Source organism: Oratosquilla oratoria, chromosome 3, assembly GCF_046742065.1.
Source record: "Oratosquilla oratoria isolate Oo_2021 chromosome 3, ASM4674206v1, whole genome shotgun sequence".
Lineage (NCBI taxonomy): Eukaryota > Metazoa > Arthropoda > Malacostraca > Stomatopoda > Squillidae > Oratosquilla > Oratosquilla oratoria.
In genome coordinates, this window is record NC_134779.1 from 37637910 (window position 1) to 37654971 (window position 17062).

A 17062-nucleotide genomic window follows, 5' to 3' on the forward strand; every position below is an offset into this window, starting at 1 on the left:
CCATGGTGAATCACACACACACAATAACACACACGCACAAGCACACACACACACACACACACACCAGCGCGTGCATGTACACGCACGCACAGGCATTATGCATGCATGAATGTCTGTTTTGCGAGCCTTGCTAAGATTTGCTGACGGTGAGGTGAAGTCAGGCAGTATGGCCATTTTTGGGCTGTGTTGCATGCGGGTGGTGGGGATGAGGGGGAGCGGGGTGGGGGTGGGGGGCTAGTGCTTGGAAAACCGTGCCGGCTGGGCCTTTGTACGATCGGCTGTGATTCAGAAACGCCTTTTTCCTCTCTCTCTTTCCTCTCTCTCTCTCTCTCTCTCTCTCTCTCTCTCTCTCTCTCTCTCTGTGTCTCACTCACTTTCTCGCTCTCTCTCTCTCCCCTCAGTAACTCTAACTCTTCCAAATAAACAAACCAGATGGAAGGTGACTAATATAAAATTTCCAAAATAGAATACATTACCAGTGATAAACGCACACATACACACGTTTATGTATATATATTGAGACATGGTGACAGATCGTGTGTGTTAGCGTGTTGTTATTAAAAAATGGGAAGCTAATGGGGAAAGCTCAGCACATTCCTGTGAAGAAGCTAAGAGCGAAACCGGTCAGGAATAAAAATCAAGGATCAATATATATATATATATATATATATATAATATTATATGTATATATGGCATGCGGCCGGATGGTGGACAGGATGCTCAGATTACTTACTGCTTAGATACCGGCCACGTGGCCACCCACGTGGAAGGCAAATCCGTAAGGAAAAAAAAAAGGGAGCCAATTTGGCCACCGGAAGGGCCCTTTCTCTCTCTCTCTCTCTCTCTCTCTCTCTCTCTCTCTCTCTCTCTCTCTCTCTCTCTCACTCTCTCTCTCTCTCTCTCTCTCTCGGGATGTTTCTGGTCGCGGAGGACAATAAATAGATGAATCCGTCTAGGCGGGTGAGGGGTTCGGTGTGTGTGTGTGTGTGTGTGTGAGAGAGGTGTCCGCTCATTGTTCTTAGGGTTGTGAAGAAGTTGGGGAGTTTACGCCAAGAAGCGCTGAGTATTTGCGGCTGAAGACGTCACCTTTGTGATATTATGCGTGGTATGTATGTATATATATTTGTGTGTGTGTATGTGTATTCTTTGCCTCTCTATGCTAGAGATATCTTCAGAAGACTTGAAAATCTTCATCGAAAACTCATCAAAGCCCAAATTCTTGTCGCATAAAATTCAATATGCCTTAAGAAATATACATTATATATATATATATATATATATATATATATATATATATATATATATATATATATATATACATCAACCTGTCAGAATGTCTCAACATCTATATATATACATGTATATAATGAACCCCTGCCATTTTCCACCATTTTGTAGTAGGTGTGTATGTCAAACATATATATAATGTGTCTACCTCCGATTTATTTCCTAGTGACCTAAGTGAAATTGTTCGGGTGAACCCGTAGACTTTGTGGAAATGCCTCTGACCCGCATGAATCGCCTTGTATGTGTGTATTATCGTGTTTTTATTAGAAAATGGGAAGGGGATCTATGTAAGCTCAGCTCCTTAGGAACTGTTTAACTTAGATTCTAGTTTGACCTTTCCTAATCTCGTTGCGATGGGTCATTGGTGACTATTTGACAAGTACGCTTTTCTGTAGAAAGATGACCATGATAATGTCGCTGTTACACGAGTGTTAGGATTGAGGGAGAGTGGGGTAGATGTCTAGCGCACACGCACGACGCGGTTGGTAGAGTTCCCGGCTTCCACCACGGTGGTCCGGGTTCGTATCCCCCCCAGGGCTGATATAATTCCAGTATTGCTGCGCTGCGAGTCGTTACTCTAACTCTCGTGGGCGGGGAGTTGGGGGTGTGTGGGCGTGTGTAAGGTCACAGCATTAGCCATAGATCGGTCATATACGAGCTCTGAGGTATCTTCCGGGAGGGAAATAGCTGTCGATCACGAGTCCAACACGTGATCCAAGACCATGGTGAATCACACACACTGTACGGGTAGTCACGGTCCTACGGACCAGAGTCACGTAGCTTCTGCTGTCCTTCATTTCTAACAATTTCTATGACGTCACACTTCCGCCATGTTATTGGCCTCGAGGATAGAAGTGCTGGTTGAAGAAAATGTGGAAATATTCTACGATCTGTCAGGGTTGAAAATCCGAGGCTGGAGGTAGAACTATTAAATTCTCTATAAAAGATGTGGAATTGGAATAAGTAGACCCGTCCTAGCCTTCCGATGGGGTGAGTTTGTGACATTAAACCATATCACATCACATCGTTATTAATATCGGTATTATATATTATAATTATCAACGTCATCATCGTCGTTGTCGTCGTCGTCATTGTCGTCATTTTGATTGTCAAGAGAATAGAATGAGTGATGCATGTAGCAGGAGAGGAAGGGAGGGGAGGGGGAGGGGGGAACTGGTCGACATCGTCTATACTCCCAAAACGTCATCTGCGCTTGCACTTAACGAACCCAAGATTTTCTTCACAATTATGGAAATTTTTAGGTTTGTATTTCTCAGAACTGGTTGAGTAACTGGTTCAGTGAAAGTTAAGGTTTAGATTTAGGATTGTAGTGAAAATAATCATCGTTTCGTGTAGAGTCTGTAGACAGTGTTTGTTACCAAGTTTACCATGCCACATTAAGCATGTTACCCCTTTCATAAAATGTTGTCAACATTGATATATATGGCTAAATTAAAACACTAGAGACATTTTCCTTTATTAATTGTGTTTCAACATTGTGCATCTCTAATGACTGTTACCAAAGATGTCAAGAACATCATTGGGATGGATGGAGAGGCACGCTTGAAGTTACTTGAGGAATTCTTGGCTTCCTGACTTTCAGAATTCTTAACTCTTTCTTCTATCACCCCTCCATTACCCCCCAAAAATATGTTACCTCCCCCCCAGGGGGTAATTTACCCCCAGTTTGGGAAACACGGGAGTAGACAAAGTGTTTGGCAGACGACAGTGCTGCGCTCTGTGGGAGAACAGGCGATACTTCTCTCGATGCTCTTTCTTAGTCTAAGACCGTGGAACGGCGCCAACGGAAACTCACACTTCCAGGGTTCCAGACAGTCAGGCGGACATCTGAAGTGAGTAGGAGGAGGAGGGTTATTTATAAACTCAAAATAACGTCGTTATGCCACAAAGTCCTTGAGTCGCGAGGAAAGTGTCTGATGCCGTTGGAGTGAGCATTTTCATGCTCTCGTGTATCATAGGGCATTTGATATCTGAAGGAAGATTGACTTTGTTCGTTTTCCATTTATCTAGATGCATTTCTAGCAGCTGATAGGCAACGTTCCCTCTAAGTTGTGCGCACATAAAAAAAAAAATATGCGCGCACAAGGTTTTCAAATGATATTAAAATCCATTCAATAAAGAAGCTCCACCCAAACATCAACTCATAAATTCTCTAAGAATATGGTAACTTGCCAAAAGCAAACCAATAATTAGTACGCCACTGCTTTGTGGAGGTAATATGTAATACAAACTCACAAATTGTGCGTATTTGCTTAAATGATCAGATGGAGACTCGCACGGGTGCGCGCATACTTTTCGGAGTAGGCAAGGTTTGCACACAAGCTAATTTCTGCGCAGACTCACAGCACAAAATTGGAGGGAACACTGGTGGGAGGGATTCTGTCGACTAGAAGAGAGTGTGGTTACAGTGTTCCAGGGCATTCTTAGTGGTTTATCTAGAATTGGTAGGCCTCACACTTTACCGTCTCAGAGTTTTATTGAAAAGCGAAAACTTTATTTAAAGCTGGGTATTAGAATGATCAAAATAAATTAATATGTATATATATATATACACGAGTATTATATTTATATATATTTATAATGTGTGTGTTTGTGCTTTTCTCTTCAACACCGTCTTACGTCATCCCCAACCTTCATGATATTCCTCCTCGTCCCCTATGATGTCCCACTATAATTACCATTTTCCCACACACCGTACATAGAGGCGGCACGAGATTGTCCAAAAAGGATGGAAGCTCTGGGAACTACACTTCAAAACTTCAGCCTTTGGGCTGGATGGTACGACCTATGAAGCTCTCATCTGAGGACGGGGGTAATAGCTGTCGATCACGAGTCCAGCACGCGATCTATATATAATAATGCGTGTATATATATGTATATATATATATATTTATATATATATATATATATATATATATATATATATATATATATAATATTTTGGGAGGTTTGGTGTGGAGGGAGAGGGGGTGGAGGAGAAGGGATGGGGATAGAGTCAGGGTCGCCAAGGCTGTGGAGTTCAGGGGAGTGTGACGGGGAGTGGAAGTCAGTGTGAGGGCTTCCAGGGGAGTGGGAGTGGGGAGTCAAGTTGTGGAACGTGGGGGAGGGAATGGGAGGGGAGAGGAGGCGGAGAGACTCTTCCGAAAGAGGTATCGTCTTCCTCATCCTGGAGGTCCGTAGAAAAAAAAAAAAAATAATAATAATAATAATAATAATAATAATAATGAAGTGACACTCGAAGTTTGTTAGCAAGAGATTATACGCTCCTCCCTCCCCTGCTGAGGAAGTGCTCCCCAGGGAAGTGAAGATATTATCACGTGGTCTTGGATCACGTGCTGGAATCGTGATCGACAGCTATTACAAAAAAAATAATATGAGAGCTTTATAGTTCGTATCATGCAGCCTTGTGAACTTTTTTTTTGTGTATGAAGAGGTCTTGTCTTGATTTGATTTGCTTTTCTTGTCTTGTCTTGGTTTGCCTGGCGATGATGGTGCAAAGGCAGCCTGATAGAGAACATCGGCGCCACTCAGTCGGATCGTCGCGCTTCGGGGGGAAAATGTACAACGACGGCGCGCGCGCGCACATACACACACACACACACACACACACACACACACACACACACACACACACACACACACACACGCACGCACACTGTTGCAGAGTAAGAAACAGGATTCCATAAGTGTTGCTCATTTCCTGTACACTGCAGTTAGATGAATACATACAGGGCGGAGGTTGGCAATATATACAGCGGGTATCACTATGTAAAACTGTGGTGGGGAACATTTTGCCTATCCAGGGGCCATTTGGATGATTACATCATTCACGCGCCGTACAAAGTTAACTATAAAGAATTTTATTTTTGTTTTCCTACTCTAACAACGTAAGGATTACGCGTTATTATTATGATGCAGTTATCATCATATCAGGTGACATTGTTAGAAAAAGATATAAAATTATCTAGACTGATTGAATTTCGAGTCCAGACCGAGCTTGTTTTAGTGGGGCGGACCGAATGCTTCCACGAGTCTTTTACGGCACGCGTGCTTACGTTCCCCACCCTTCCTTTACGTGAAACAATGTCGTACATTTACGATATAGCTAACCTTACGAGGTCGTAAGATGTGTTGACATCGTAAATGAGATATATACGACGCTTACCAAAGCTCAAGGGATGTTGGTTTCTGTAGTACTTATGAGTGAATGCAGGTGGCGGAGTATCCTGGCCTTAGCGTGTAGCGCCCCCCACCTCCCTCTCAGTCCCATTGTGTAGGCTACTTCCTGTCCTCCACTACCCCCCCCCCACTCCTCAATCACCACCATCGCCATAGTTACCACCACTATCAAGGGGCCTAACCACATATGCTGATTAGTAGTCTCACCCCCCCCCTCCACCCCCCCCCTCTCTCTCTCTCTCCAACTCCCTCCCATCTCTCGCCCCGTAATTTTTTCTCCCTTGTCCTTCTCTACCCTGTCCTTCCTCTCTCCCTTCCCATTTCCCTTCTCATCTCACCCCTTTCCGTCTCTTCTCCCCTTCCCATCTCTCCGCCTTCCCGTCTCTCCTCCTCTTCCTTTCCCTTGTCACCCTCCCTCCGCCTCCCCTTCCTTTCTCATTTCTTGCCTTCCTTATCCTCTCCCTCTCACTCCTCCTCTCTTCCTATCTCCCTTACCCTCTTCCTTTCTTACTTGTCTCTTCCTTTCCATCTCCTTTACACTCACCCACCCTTCCTATCTCCCTTACCTTCCTCCCTTCCCTATCTCTTCCCTTCTATATCCTCACTTCCACTCCATCCACTCCCTTCCTATCTCCTCTTCCCCTCCTTCCCTTACTCCCTTTCCTCCTCCCTCAATTTCCCCTGCATCCCATCTCCCCTGCCCCCCTCCCTCATTCGTAGTGAAGGAGTTACTCAGCGTTGACGTGGATCACAAGGTGATTCCCCCAACCCCCTTTCTCCACCACCAACTCGGCAATTCATGAGCTGGGCTATTTTAAGTTTACGTATTCAAGGACGGTTACCATATAGGCCCTCGACTATTCCATAGCAGTGTACCGGACCGATTTGGCTAGTAGTATCGGGTGGACCAAGATGGCCCGTGGCATCGGTCGGACCACGATGGCCCGTGGCATCGGTCGGACCACGATGGCCCGTGGCATCGGTCGGACCAAGATTGCCCGTGGCATCGGTCGGACCAAGATTGCCTGTGGCATCGGTCGGACCAAGATTGCCCGTGGCATCGGGCGGACCACGATGGCCCGTGACATCGGTCGGACCATGATTGCCCGTGGTATCGGTCGGACCAAGATGGCCCGTGGTATCGGTCGGACCACATTGGCCCTCGTATATGTGTGTGTGTGTGTGTGTGTGTGTGTGTGTGTGTGTGTGTGTGTGTGTGTGGATAAGACGGGGGCATGTCGCGTGCGAGGAACCCACCAGTTCATTCGTGTGACCTTGGGTCAGGGTCGTACAATCAAGTCCCGGGAGAAAGGGGATGGGGTCGTCCATCATGCAAAGTTCAGGTCAGCCTATTTGTCCGGGTAAGGGGCCGTTGGGAAATGTCCGGGTAGCGCCATCTTGCGTGTTCGGGCCAGTATATCCGTTGTTTGCGCCCCTCATCATGTCAAATGTGTTCTCAAAGTCCATTTACACGCTGCCTGAAAGCTCGCCCAGTTGTTTTATAATTTTTGTCATAAGTTTCTGTAGGATATATGTTTATGTGAAAGGTGCAATTGTAAGGAGATTCTTCTTATTAATAATGATATTTAATTTAATTATTTCTTGGATTTGTCTTGACACCCGATGTGCGGTGAAGTGTTTCGGGAAGTGACTAGGGCCAGATTGTATATTTATTTACATATTTGTTTATACACATTGTGTATATATATATAATATATATATATATGTGTGTGTGTGTGTGTGTGTGTGTGTATATATATATATATATATATATATTTTTTTTTTTTTTTTTTTTTTTTTTTTAACGTATACTACAGGAAGCGGGTTATGTTGAGTTACGTTAGGGTAGACGTTTTGGTAACGGACGTGTCAGGCTTGACACGAATACGCAAATACACGAATACACAAATAAAGACAAAGTAAGATAGATTAATATATATTTTCCCTGCCGAGTAATTTCGTGAATACAATCTGGATCGCCCTGTAGATCATTACTCGGACTCGGATCTGTCCGAGTTTCTACTCGGTTCTGCCCGAGTTTCTACTCGGACTGCCCAGTCACCCTTGAAGTTCAACCCAAGTAGCTACTCGGAGTGGCCCGAGTCTCGTCGTGGATGCCAGCCGAGTCGAGTATTCATAAGTAGCTTCGAGTTCCAGACGAGGTCGTTCTTGAGGCTCCGAGCGAGGCTATTTATAGCCTCGAACGTGGCGGTTTATAGATCCTGAGCGAGGATATATTTAGCGGCAACCACTTAATACGCGTCTCGGACATCCTTGCTTTCCTTCCCCCTCCCCCCTGGCCTTGTGTTGTCCTCTTCCTGTCAGCCGCCCCCCCCCCTCTCTCTCTCTCTCTCTCTCTCTCTCTCTCTCTCTCTCTCTCTCTCTCTCTCTCTCTCTCTCTCTCTCTCTGTTTCAATCTCTTTCTCTATCACTTCCAACCTCTTTCTCTGTCACTGTCTCAGTATTTCTCTATCGGTTTCAATCCTCTCTCTCTCACTTCTCTCTCTCTCCCCTCTCTCCTTCTCTTATTTCCTCTCTCCTTCTCTCCCTTTTCCCTCTCCCTCTCTCTATCTCTCTCCCTCCCTCCCTCCCTCCCTCCCTCCCTCCCTCCCTCCCTCTCTCCCTCTCTCTCCCGCACTCGTCACCCTCCTTCTTCCACATCGTGTTCCTCTTTCTCTCTTCCTCATTCATCACTTTCCACCTCCTAACTTATCTTCCTCCTGAAGGCCATAGATATGATATATTCGTTTTTTATATATATTTTTGAGGAGGGTGGGGCGGTGGAGGAAAGTTGTTTTTTTGGCGGGAAATTTGTTCGATGATGTATTTCCCGGAGTGTCCCATATTTCAGGCTGGCTTAACTTCAGTGTGTGTGTGTGTGTGTGTGTGTGTGTCACAAAGATTGTGTTTACATGTTAGTAACACAGTGGAAATTGGTTAATCGTAACCTCACTAACGTTGTGAAATGTGGCAGGTAATCTTGCTTTATTAGTATTATTATCATTGTTGTTATTATTATTATTAGTAGTAGTAGTAGTAGTAGTAGTAGTAGTGGTGGTGGTGGTAGTAGTAATGTTGTCAGGGTAATCTATGTATTATTCAACATCAGGTTATATATAGATTTACTTTTACTCATAGCGTTGTTTTCACTATACCAATATTTGTGTGGTTTTTATGCTGAAACAGAGAATAGGGTATACATGTATATGATCAAGACTTAACAACATACGGAACAAGACTCTTTTTTGTATATGATCAAGACTTAACAACATACGGAACAAGACTCTTTTTTTTCTTTACCTGGTGGAGAAAGTCGCTGATTGTGATTTTTGTGTTTCTTTGAACGTGTTCCCATTTCGCTTTTCCTGGTCCCCCACCCTCCTCCTCGTCCTCTTTTTCCTCTCCCTCTCCCTCTCCGACTCCTCGGTATGCAGACAAAATGCCGATGGACATAATGTCGACGGACATAATGTCGATGGACAAAATGTCGATGGACAAAGTGCCGACATTTGTTCAAGTAGGACAAAATGTCGACGTACATAATGTCGAGAAATATGATAATAATAATAATGTTATGATTCCAGTTTATAACCAAGAAGGAATTAAATAGCTTTGATGAAATATTGGTTAACAAACTGAAAAAAGAACAAGAAAATACAGAAATGTTGTTAGCGCAACTAACCAATGGGAGAGGAATCGGAAAGCAGAACCTAAAATATGTTAGAATCAATGAAAGATTGAAGAACCTGATCACAAACTTTAATCCCGATCAAGGGATACATTTTTTAAGAGCAGTTGCTCATAACTTGTAAAGCTTTTTAGAATTATGTTGTTTTCAATAGGTAAATTGCGCGGTCATTATATCTTTTGTAACACTTTTTAATTGATTATATTGTTATTAATAAATTTGTAGCTTTACAACTGAGCCATCTTGTGATTCATTAAAATCAATAGACTGTCGAGTTTGTTTATTTTGGAACTACCATTTTAACCTGTATTATTATGAATGAATGACAGGAAACATATAGGGAGAGAGGTATAAAATTGGTGGCAAAAATGGCTTAGTGCCTGCATTAACAACTGGCATCATCTCACTAAATAACTAATAAAAGTCGTCGTCGACATTTTGTCCTACTTGAACAAATGTCGGCACTTTGTCCATCGACATTACGTCCATCGGCATTTTGACCTACAACCGCCTCCTCGTACTCCTTTTCCTCCTCTTCTTCATCCTTATCGTTCTTCTTTCTCCTCTTCTTTACCCCGCCGCCTTCTCTCTCGTTCCTCCACCAACTTCTAGTCTTCCCCCCAACACAACCTTCCTCTTCCCTTCTACTTCCCCCTCTCCCTCCTCCTCCTCCTCCTCCTCCTCCTCCTCCTCCACCTCCTCCTCCCCCCGCTCGACCTCGACCTGCGTCAGTCTGGAGTGCCCGGGAAATGGGGACGGGCAACTTTACCTTTCCAGGGATGCCTGCTGGCGTTCCTGCTTGCCTGCCTGCTTGCTTGCGGTCGTTTCCTTTCCTCTTTTTTTTTCTCTGGACGTTTCTCTTGGCTCAGGGTCTCAAGACGCTGAATAAAATCGTTTGGTTTTCGATTGAGTCATCACAAACTCTTCAAGCCGAGGACCGCGACCGTCGCGTCGTATCTGAGTAAAATCGCTGTGGTCTGGGAAGTCGGGAGGAGGAGGAGGAGGAGGAGATGGAAGACGTATAAGGAGGGACGGGAGGAGGGAAGAAAAATGTTTGAGGAAATTCGTGGCCGGGCGAGGGAGGAGAAGAGTCTGAAATGAGGAATATTGATGAACATGTCAGCTGGAACCTTGTGTACACACGCAAATACACACGCACGCAAATACACATACAAGTACACACACACGCGCAAGCACACACACACATACACACGCACACACACACACACACACACGCACACATGCACAGGAATCCATTAGGGCTGGTGAAAACGAGACCCCGAGGAGAAAAATAAAAACAAAATCGACTTATGTGGAACTTGTCGGGGATGTGGGGTTGGGGGTTGGCGGTGGCTGGAGAGGCAGAAGGCCGCCGCAAGAGGTCAAGAGATGGCAATCCGCCAAAGCCGCACTAGAGTGCGACAGGAGCGGTTGCAAAAGGAACAGCTACTCCTCCGCAGCGCCCTAAGGGGGAGAGAGAGAGAGAGAAGGATCTCCCTTCGGCAATACCTTCCTCATGTTGGTACGTGAGAGAGAACATCTTGCCAACGCGGGCAAAGGGACCCGTTGGGGGTCGTTGGCAGGGACAACAGTCAACCCCTCCCTCTTCTCGATTGAATAAAATCGCCTGGCGGCAGGAACACTGTGTGTGTGCGTGTGTGTGTGTGTATGGGTCAGCCTTAATGGTCCAGTGCAAGACCGGCCTGACCCCTGAAGGACAATAAAGCCTCTGTACTTGTGGCTTGGTTCGGTTTGGTATGCCTCAAGGACCCTTCCCGCCCGAATAAAATCGTCTGGCGGCTGTTGGAATAGTGGAACTGCACCCTTCACAAGAACGGTTGTTGGGTCATCTGGTAGATTAGTCTATATTTGGATCTTGCTGGAGGTACTCCGGATCTTCTGTTTTCATCATCATAATCGTCATCACCATCGTCATCACTATCATTATTATCGTCACCCTCGTCATCATTATCCCATCCTCATAATGATCCCCATCGTCATCATCATAATTATCACCCCCATCATCATCATCATCATTATCATCCTCCTCCTCTTCATCATCACCATCCCCATCATTATCATCCTCATCCTCATCACCATCCCCATCATTATCATCATCCCCATCATCATCATCATCATCATCATCATCATCATCATTATTATCATCATCATCATGATCCCCATCATCACCATCATCATCATCATCATCATCATCATCATCATCATCATCCCCATCATTATCATAATCATCATTCCCATCAGTATCATAATCATCCCCATCAGTATCATAATCATCATCCCTATCATCATCATCATCATCATCATCATCATCATCATCATCATCCCCATCATCATCATCATCATCATCATCATCATCATCATCATCATCCCCATCATCATCATCATCATAGTCATCACCATCATAATCATCACCATCATCATAATTATCATCATGATCCCCATCATCATGATCCCCATCATCATGATCCCCATCATCATCATCCCCATCATCATCATCATCATCATCATCATCATCCATCATCATCCCCATCAGTATCATAATCATCGTCCCCATCAGTATCATAATCATCCCCATCATCATCATCATCATCATCATCATCATCATCATCATCATCATCATCCCTATCATCATCATCATCATCATCACCATCCCCATCATCATCCCCATCATCATCATCATCATCATCATCCATCATCACCATCATCATCATCATCACCATCCCCATCATCATCACCAGAGCCGTTTCTAGCTATAGGCGGTATAGGCGATTGCCTAGGGCCCCCAACCTACCAGGGGGCCCCCGGCCGGCCCATTGGCTAGGTAACGCTACCGAAGGTCAAATATGAGCCTGTGCCTCTCCCGCCCGCCGACGCAAATAAACAATATGCCTCTTGCAGTGTTTGTTATTGTTTGAAATGTTTTGATCGTCTGCTAAAAATACTATCTTGTTAAAAATCACCTACATCTTATTTAATCTAAAGATATAATATGGTAAGCATTAATTGGCTTTATTTATCCATTTATGTGTTCACTAAGCTAGGACTTATGGCTACAGATGTTATTAATTGTTGATTACAAACTCTTTTTGGCCATTAGCTTACTATTCTTTGTCCAATTGTTTGGCTTTAATTGTCACTGGAATTGGCATCACCAGCGTTCTTGTTTACTCTTTGGTCGCATCATGCTTAGCTTCTAATAGTGTAAATTTGTAAGTTTGTGTGTTCTGTGACTGTAAGTTGGAATTCCTTTTATTATATTTGTATGCACAATAGGAAATGTTTGTATTCTATGGAATGTTTACCTTTTCCACCTTTTTCAATATTCAATGTTCATATATGTTCATATGTTCAATTTTGTTTATTTTGTATCGATATTTTATCCAATCCCTTATTCATTTATTCGCTTATTTCTTTATTATCAAATTATGATTATTTATTTTCTCACTTCACCTACCTAATGAAAAAAAAAAAAAAACACTAGATGGCAGGACCGAGGTGAGCTCAAAAGGAAGTGACAGAAATAAATTAATTCTATTCCGTTTGTCGTGTGGTCCGTTTCTCTAGTTCGTATACAATATTAAGATAACCACAGGCTCAACAATCACCCATCTGTTCACCTTTCAGGTCTACCCGAATTTCGTGTATGTAGAATTATTTTTATTAAGGGGTATTTAAAAGGTTTACACTTTACAGATATCTGTGTTAGGCCTACACTGATAAAATTAATCATATTTGTTCTACTCGAATATCGTGTATGTAAAATTGATTCCATGTATTTATAAGGTTTTCACTTAATAGATTTCTGTGCTAGGCCTACATTAGACTCTAAGACTCGCCAATCATCATTCCCGTAATGGCATCAAAACGAATTTATCTCAGCGGAGCAGAGAAACGAAAGAAAAAGAAATTTGACGAAGAAAAATGGTCAAAAGAAAAAGGTAATTCATTATCGTTTATTTAATAATTTAAAGAAACATATTAAAGTTTGGTTTTATTATGTTTTCTGAATGGTGAGTATTATTTTAGACTAACGCCTAATCATCTAAGGAAATTTGTAATTTTGCAGGATCAATTCTAAAATATATTGGAGCTCCAGACAGCAAGCCAGAGGAATATTCAGAACTTCCTGAACAGGATGCTCCAGTGCCATCACATTCATCAGGATCTGTCCAGGAAGCTGTACTGCCACCAAGACCACCACATTCCCCAGAACCACAGAAGGCATCATCTACTCCTGAGCAGCCTCCCATTTATTCTAAACCACTAGATCCTGCTAACTGGCCAACTATTCTGTCTGATGCATTTAGAACGGATGCAGTAGGTAGAGGGCCATTTCAGATTAGTTCTGATTTCACATTTCCCAAAAAAGAAGACGGAAGAAGTTTTCATTATCATTATTTTTGTAGAACATTGGTTAATGGAGAAGAGATGAAGCGGACTTGGCTTATCTACTCAAAAAAAAAAAAAAAAAAATGCTCTCTATTGCTTTTGTTGTAAATTATTTTCAACCAAAGAACAAAAGTTAGTGACAGAAGGACTGACAGACTGGAAAAACATAGGCACACTTTTGAAAAGTCATGAAAGCAGTCCAGCACACATAGCGCACATGGCAACCTGGAAAGATTTACAACTCCGTTTGCAAACTGGAAAGACAATAGACCAAGCTGAAAGAACACTATTGGAGGCTGAAAAGAGGCGCTGGAGAGATGTCCTGACTCGCTTAATCGCCATTGTCCAATCCTTAGCCGAGAGAAATCTTGCATTTAGAGGTTCATCAAACACGTTACACCAGCAGAATAATGGGAATTTTCTAAAAGAGGTGGAGCTGCTTGCTAAATTTGATCCTGTCATGAAGCAGCACATTGAGCGTGTTGAGAGTGGCCAGTTCAGTCATTCCAGCTACCTTGGAAATATCATCCAAAATGAACTTATTGCTTCAATCAGTACTAAAATAATGGACACAATGGTGACTGAAGTTAAACAGTCCGAATATTATTCAATTATTTTGGACTGTACTCCCGATGTAAGCCATCAAGAACAGATGTCAGTCGTCATAAGGACTGTCAAAATGGATAAGAAACCAGAAATTAAGGAACATTTTATGGGGTTCCTTGTAGCTTCTGAAACAACAGGTCTTGGTTTGTCATCTCTAATTATAAAGAAATTGACGGAACTGAATATTCTCCTTGAAGATTGCAGAGGACAATCATATGATAATGGTGCCAACATGAAAGGGAGAAACAAAGGAGTTCAAGCCAGACTTCTTGAGAAGAACCCTCGTGCACTCTATGTTCCATGTGGAGCACATTCCCTAAACTTGATGATATCTGATGCAGCAACAGCTTCAATAGATGCCACTAGCTATTTCGGCACTGTTCAGAAACTGTACAACCTATTTTCAGCCTCACCACAAAGATGGGCAATCCTAAAAGATTATGTCACTGTTGCACTCAAGACCTGGAGTGACACAAGATGGGAGAGCCGTATTAATAGCATAGAAGCTGTGCGGTATCAGGCCTCTAATATAAGGGAAGCTTTGTTGAAGGTCAGGGAAATGTCTGATCCTCTGACCAAGGTTGAAGCCCAAAGTCTGGCAGAAGAGGTGGGGTCATACCGATTTATCATTTGCACAGTCATATGGTATGACATTCTACACATTGTGAACCATGTCAGTAAGCTCCTGCAGTCTCCTAAAATGCAGCTTGATGTGGCAGTTGATCTCCTTACTAAAGCGAAAACATCTCTGACTAACTACAGAAGAATTGGGTTCACTTCAGCTCAAGTCTCTGCTAAAGATATGTGTGAGGAAATGAATGTAGAGGCTGTACTCAAAGAAAAGAGATTAAGAAGTACAAAAAGACACTTTGCTTATGAGGCCGCAGATGAGCCCATTGCAGATGCAATGAAGAGGCTTGAAATGACATTCTTTAATGTTGTTGTTGACACTACCATTCAATCCTTAACTGATAGATTTAAAACTCTGAGTGAAGTAAGAGACCAATTTGGAATGCTGCTTAATTTCCAGAAACTGGATGATCAGTCATTGAACAACCAGTGTGACAAACTATGCAAGACATTAACCTCTGGAAATGAAAGTGACATTGATGGAAAGGAACTGGCTATGGAAGTTAAGCACTTACCAAGTTTGCCCTCAGACGAAATGACTGCTCTTGAGCTCCTCACCTTTATCCACAAAAAACATTTTGAGGAATTGTATCCCAATCTGTGGGTTGCACTGAGAATTGCCTGTACTCTGCCTGTGACTGTGGCCTCAGCAGAGAGGAGCTTTTCGAAGCTGAAACTCATCAAGACCTATTTAAGATCATCTATGGGGCAGGAGCGACTCAGTGTTCTTGCAATAATCAGCATCAACCATGAAGTGGGGAAAGACGTGTTGTATGAAGACATCATTGATGATTTTGCTAGTAAAAAAGCCAGAAAGCAGAGATTTTGAGCCCAATACAATGCAGTTGGTGGTTTGTATTCAGAGACTGTGATGTTAAGTTACTACTATTTTGGAGTGTGGTTTGTATTCAGAGACTTTGATGTTAAGTTACCAATATTTTGAAGTGTGGTTTGTATTCAGAGACTGATGTTAAGTTAAAATAAATGTTTAAATAAATAAAGATGGTGTAATAGTTACTTGCATCCTTTAACACCATCAAAAGATATAAAAGTCGTTTAATTACTGTTTGGCAAACTTTACAGGTATAAATGAAATACCAACCTGTCTATCTCTCTAACTTTTGCCTAGGGCCCCCACAAAGCTAGAAACGGCCCTGATCATCACCACCACCATCATCATCATCATCATCATCATCATCATCATCATCATCCCCATCATCATCATCGTCATCACCATCATCATCATCATCACCATCCCCATCATCATCATTATCACCATCCCCATCATTATCATCACCATCCCAATCATCATCATCATCATCCCCATCATCATCATCATCATCATCATCATCCCCATCATCATCACCATCCCCATCATTGTCATCACCATCCCCATCATCACCACCCCCATCATTATCATCACCATCCCCATCATCACCACCATCCCCATCATCACCACCATCCCCATCATCATTATCATCATCGTCATCATCATCCCCATCATTATCATCATCATCATCATCATCATCATCATCATCATCATCATCATCACCACCATCACCACCACCGTTATTATCGTGTCATGTTTGGATGGATTTGGTGTCAGTGGAGGATCGGTTTTGTGTCTTGACTCGGCGCCCTTGTCAAGAGGAAAAGGCCCTTTGGTTTATATGTCTATATATCATTATCGTCAGTAAAGTCCTTGTTCTTGTTTTCAAGCTCAGTCGCTCATTTTCACTCTCACACTTTCCAATTTTGTCTGATGTGTTCAGCCATCGTCTGTTCAAGATTTGTACACAATCATGCACACACACACACACACACACACACACACACACACACACACACACACACACACACACACACACACACACACTCACTCACACGACTCTGTGGCGCGGTTGGTAGAGTCCTTGACTGTCACTACGGAGGTCAGGGTTCGAATCCTGCCCAGGGCAGAAATAATTTCAGTATCGCTGCGCTTCGAATCGTTACTCCAACTCTCGTGGGCGGGGAGTTGGGTGTGTGTGTGCGTGTAAGGTCATAGCATTACCCATAGCTCGGTCATACGAGCTCTGAGCTCTCTTCCGGGAGGGAAATAGATGTCAATCACGAGTCCAACTCGTGATCCAAAGACCAATGTGAATACATACACACACACACGCGCGCGCGCGCGCACACTCAGAATGTGGGTGCAATCCATATCGACTTTCACACATGCACAAAAGAGAAGTAGTGTGA

General features: G+C 43.2%; 1 protein-coding gene across 2 annotated transcripts; it reads left to right on the plus strand.

Annotated features, from left to right (window-relative positions):
- Window positions 1-11938: 11938 nt before the first annotated feature.
- LOC143021737 (zinc finger MYM-type protein 1-like) lies at window positions 11939-15822 on the plus strand. 2 transcript variants are annotated; one of them, XM_076179428.1, is made up of 3 exons: window positions 11939-12188; window positions 12995-13134; window positions 13263-15822. In XM_076179428.1, the coding sequence occupies exon 3, from the start codon at window positions 13803-13805 to the stop codon at window positions 15648-15650; it is 1848 nt and encodes a 615-aa protein (XP_076035543.1). In that variant the 5' UTR covers window positions 11939-12188; window positions 12995-13134; window positions 13263-13802; the 3' UTR covers window positions 15651-15822. The 2 variants fall into 2 exon arrangements, with proteins under 2 accessions (XP_076035543.1, XP_076035551.1); XM_076179436.1 differs by lacking the exon at window positions 11939-12188 and adding an exon at window positions 12732-12837.
- Window positions 15823-17062: the final 1240 nt, after the last annotated feature.

Coding starts and splice junctions, on each gene's coding strand:
- LOC143021737 (XM_076179428.1), top strand. CDS start 13,803: ATGGCAACCTGGAAAGATTTACAACTCCGTTTGCAAACTGGAAAGACA.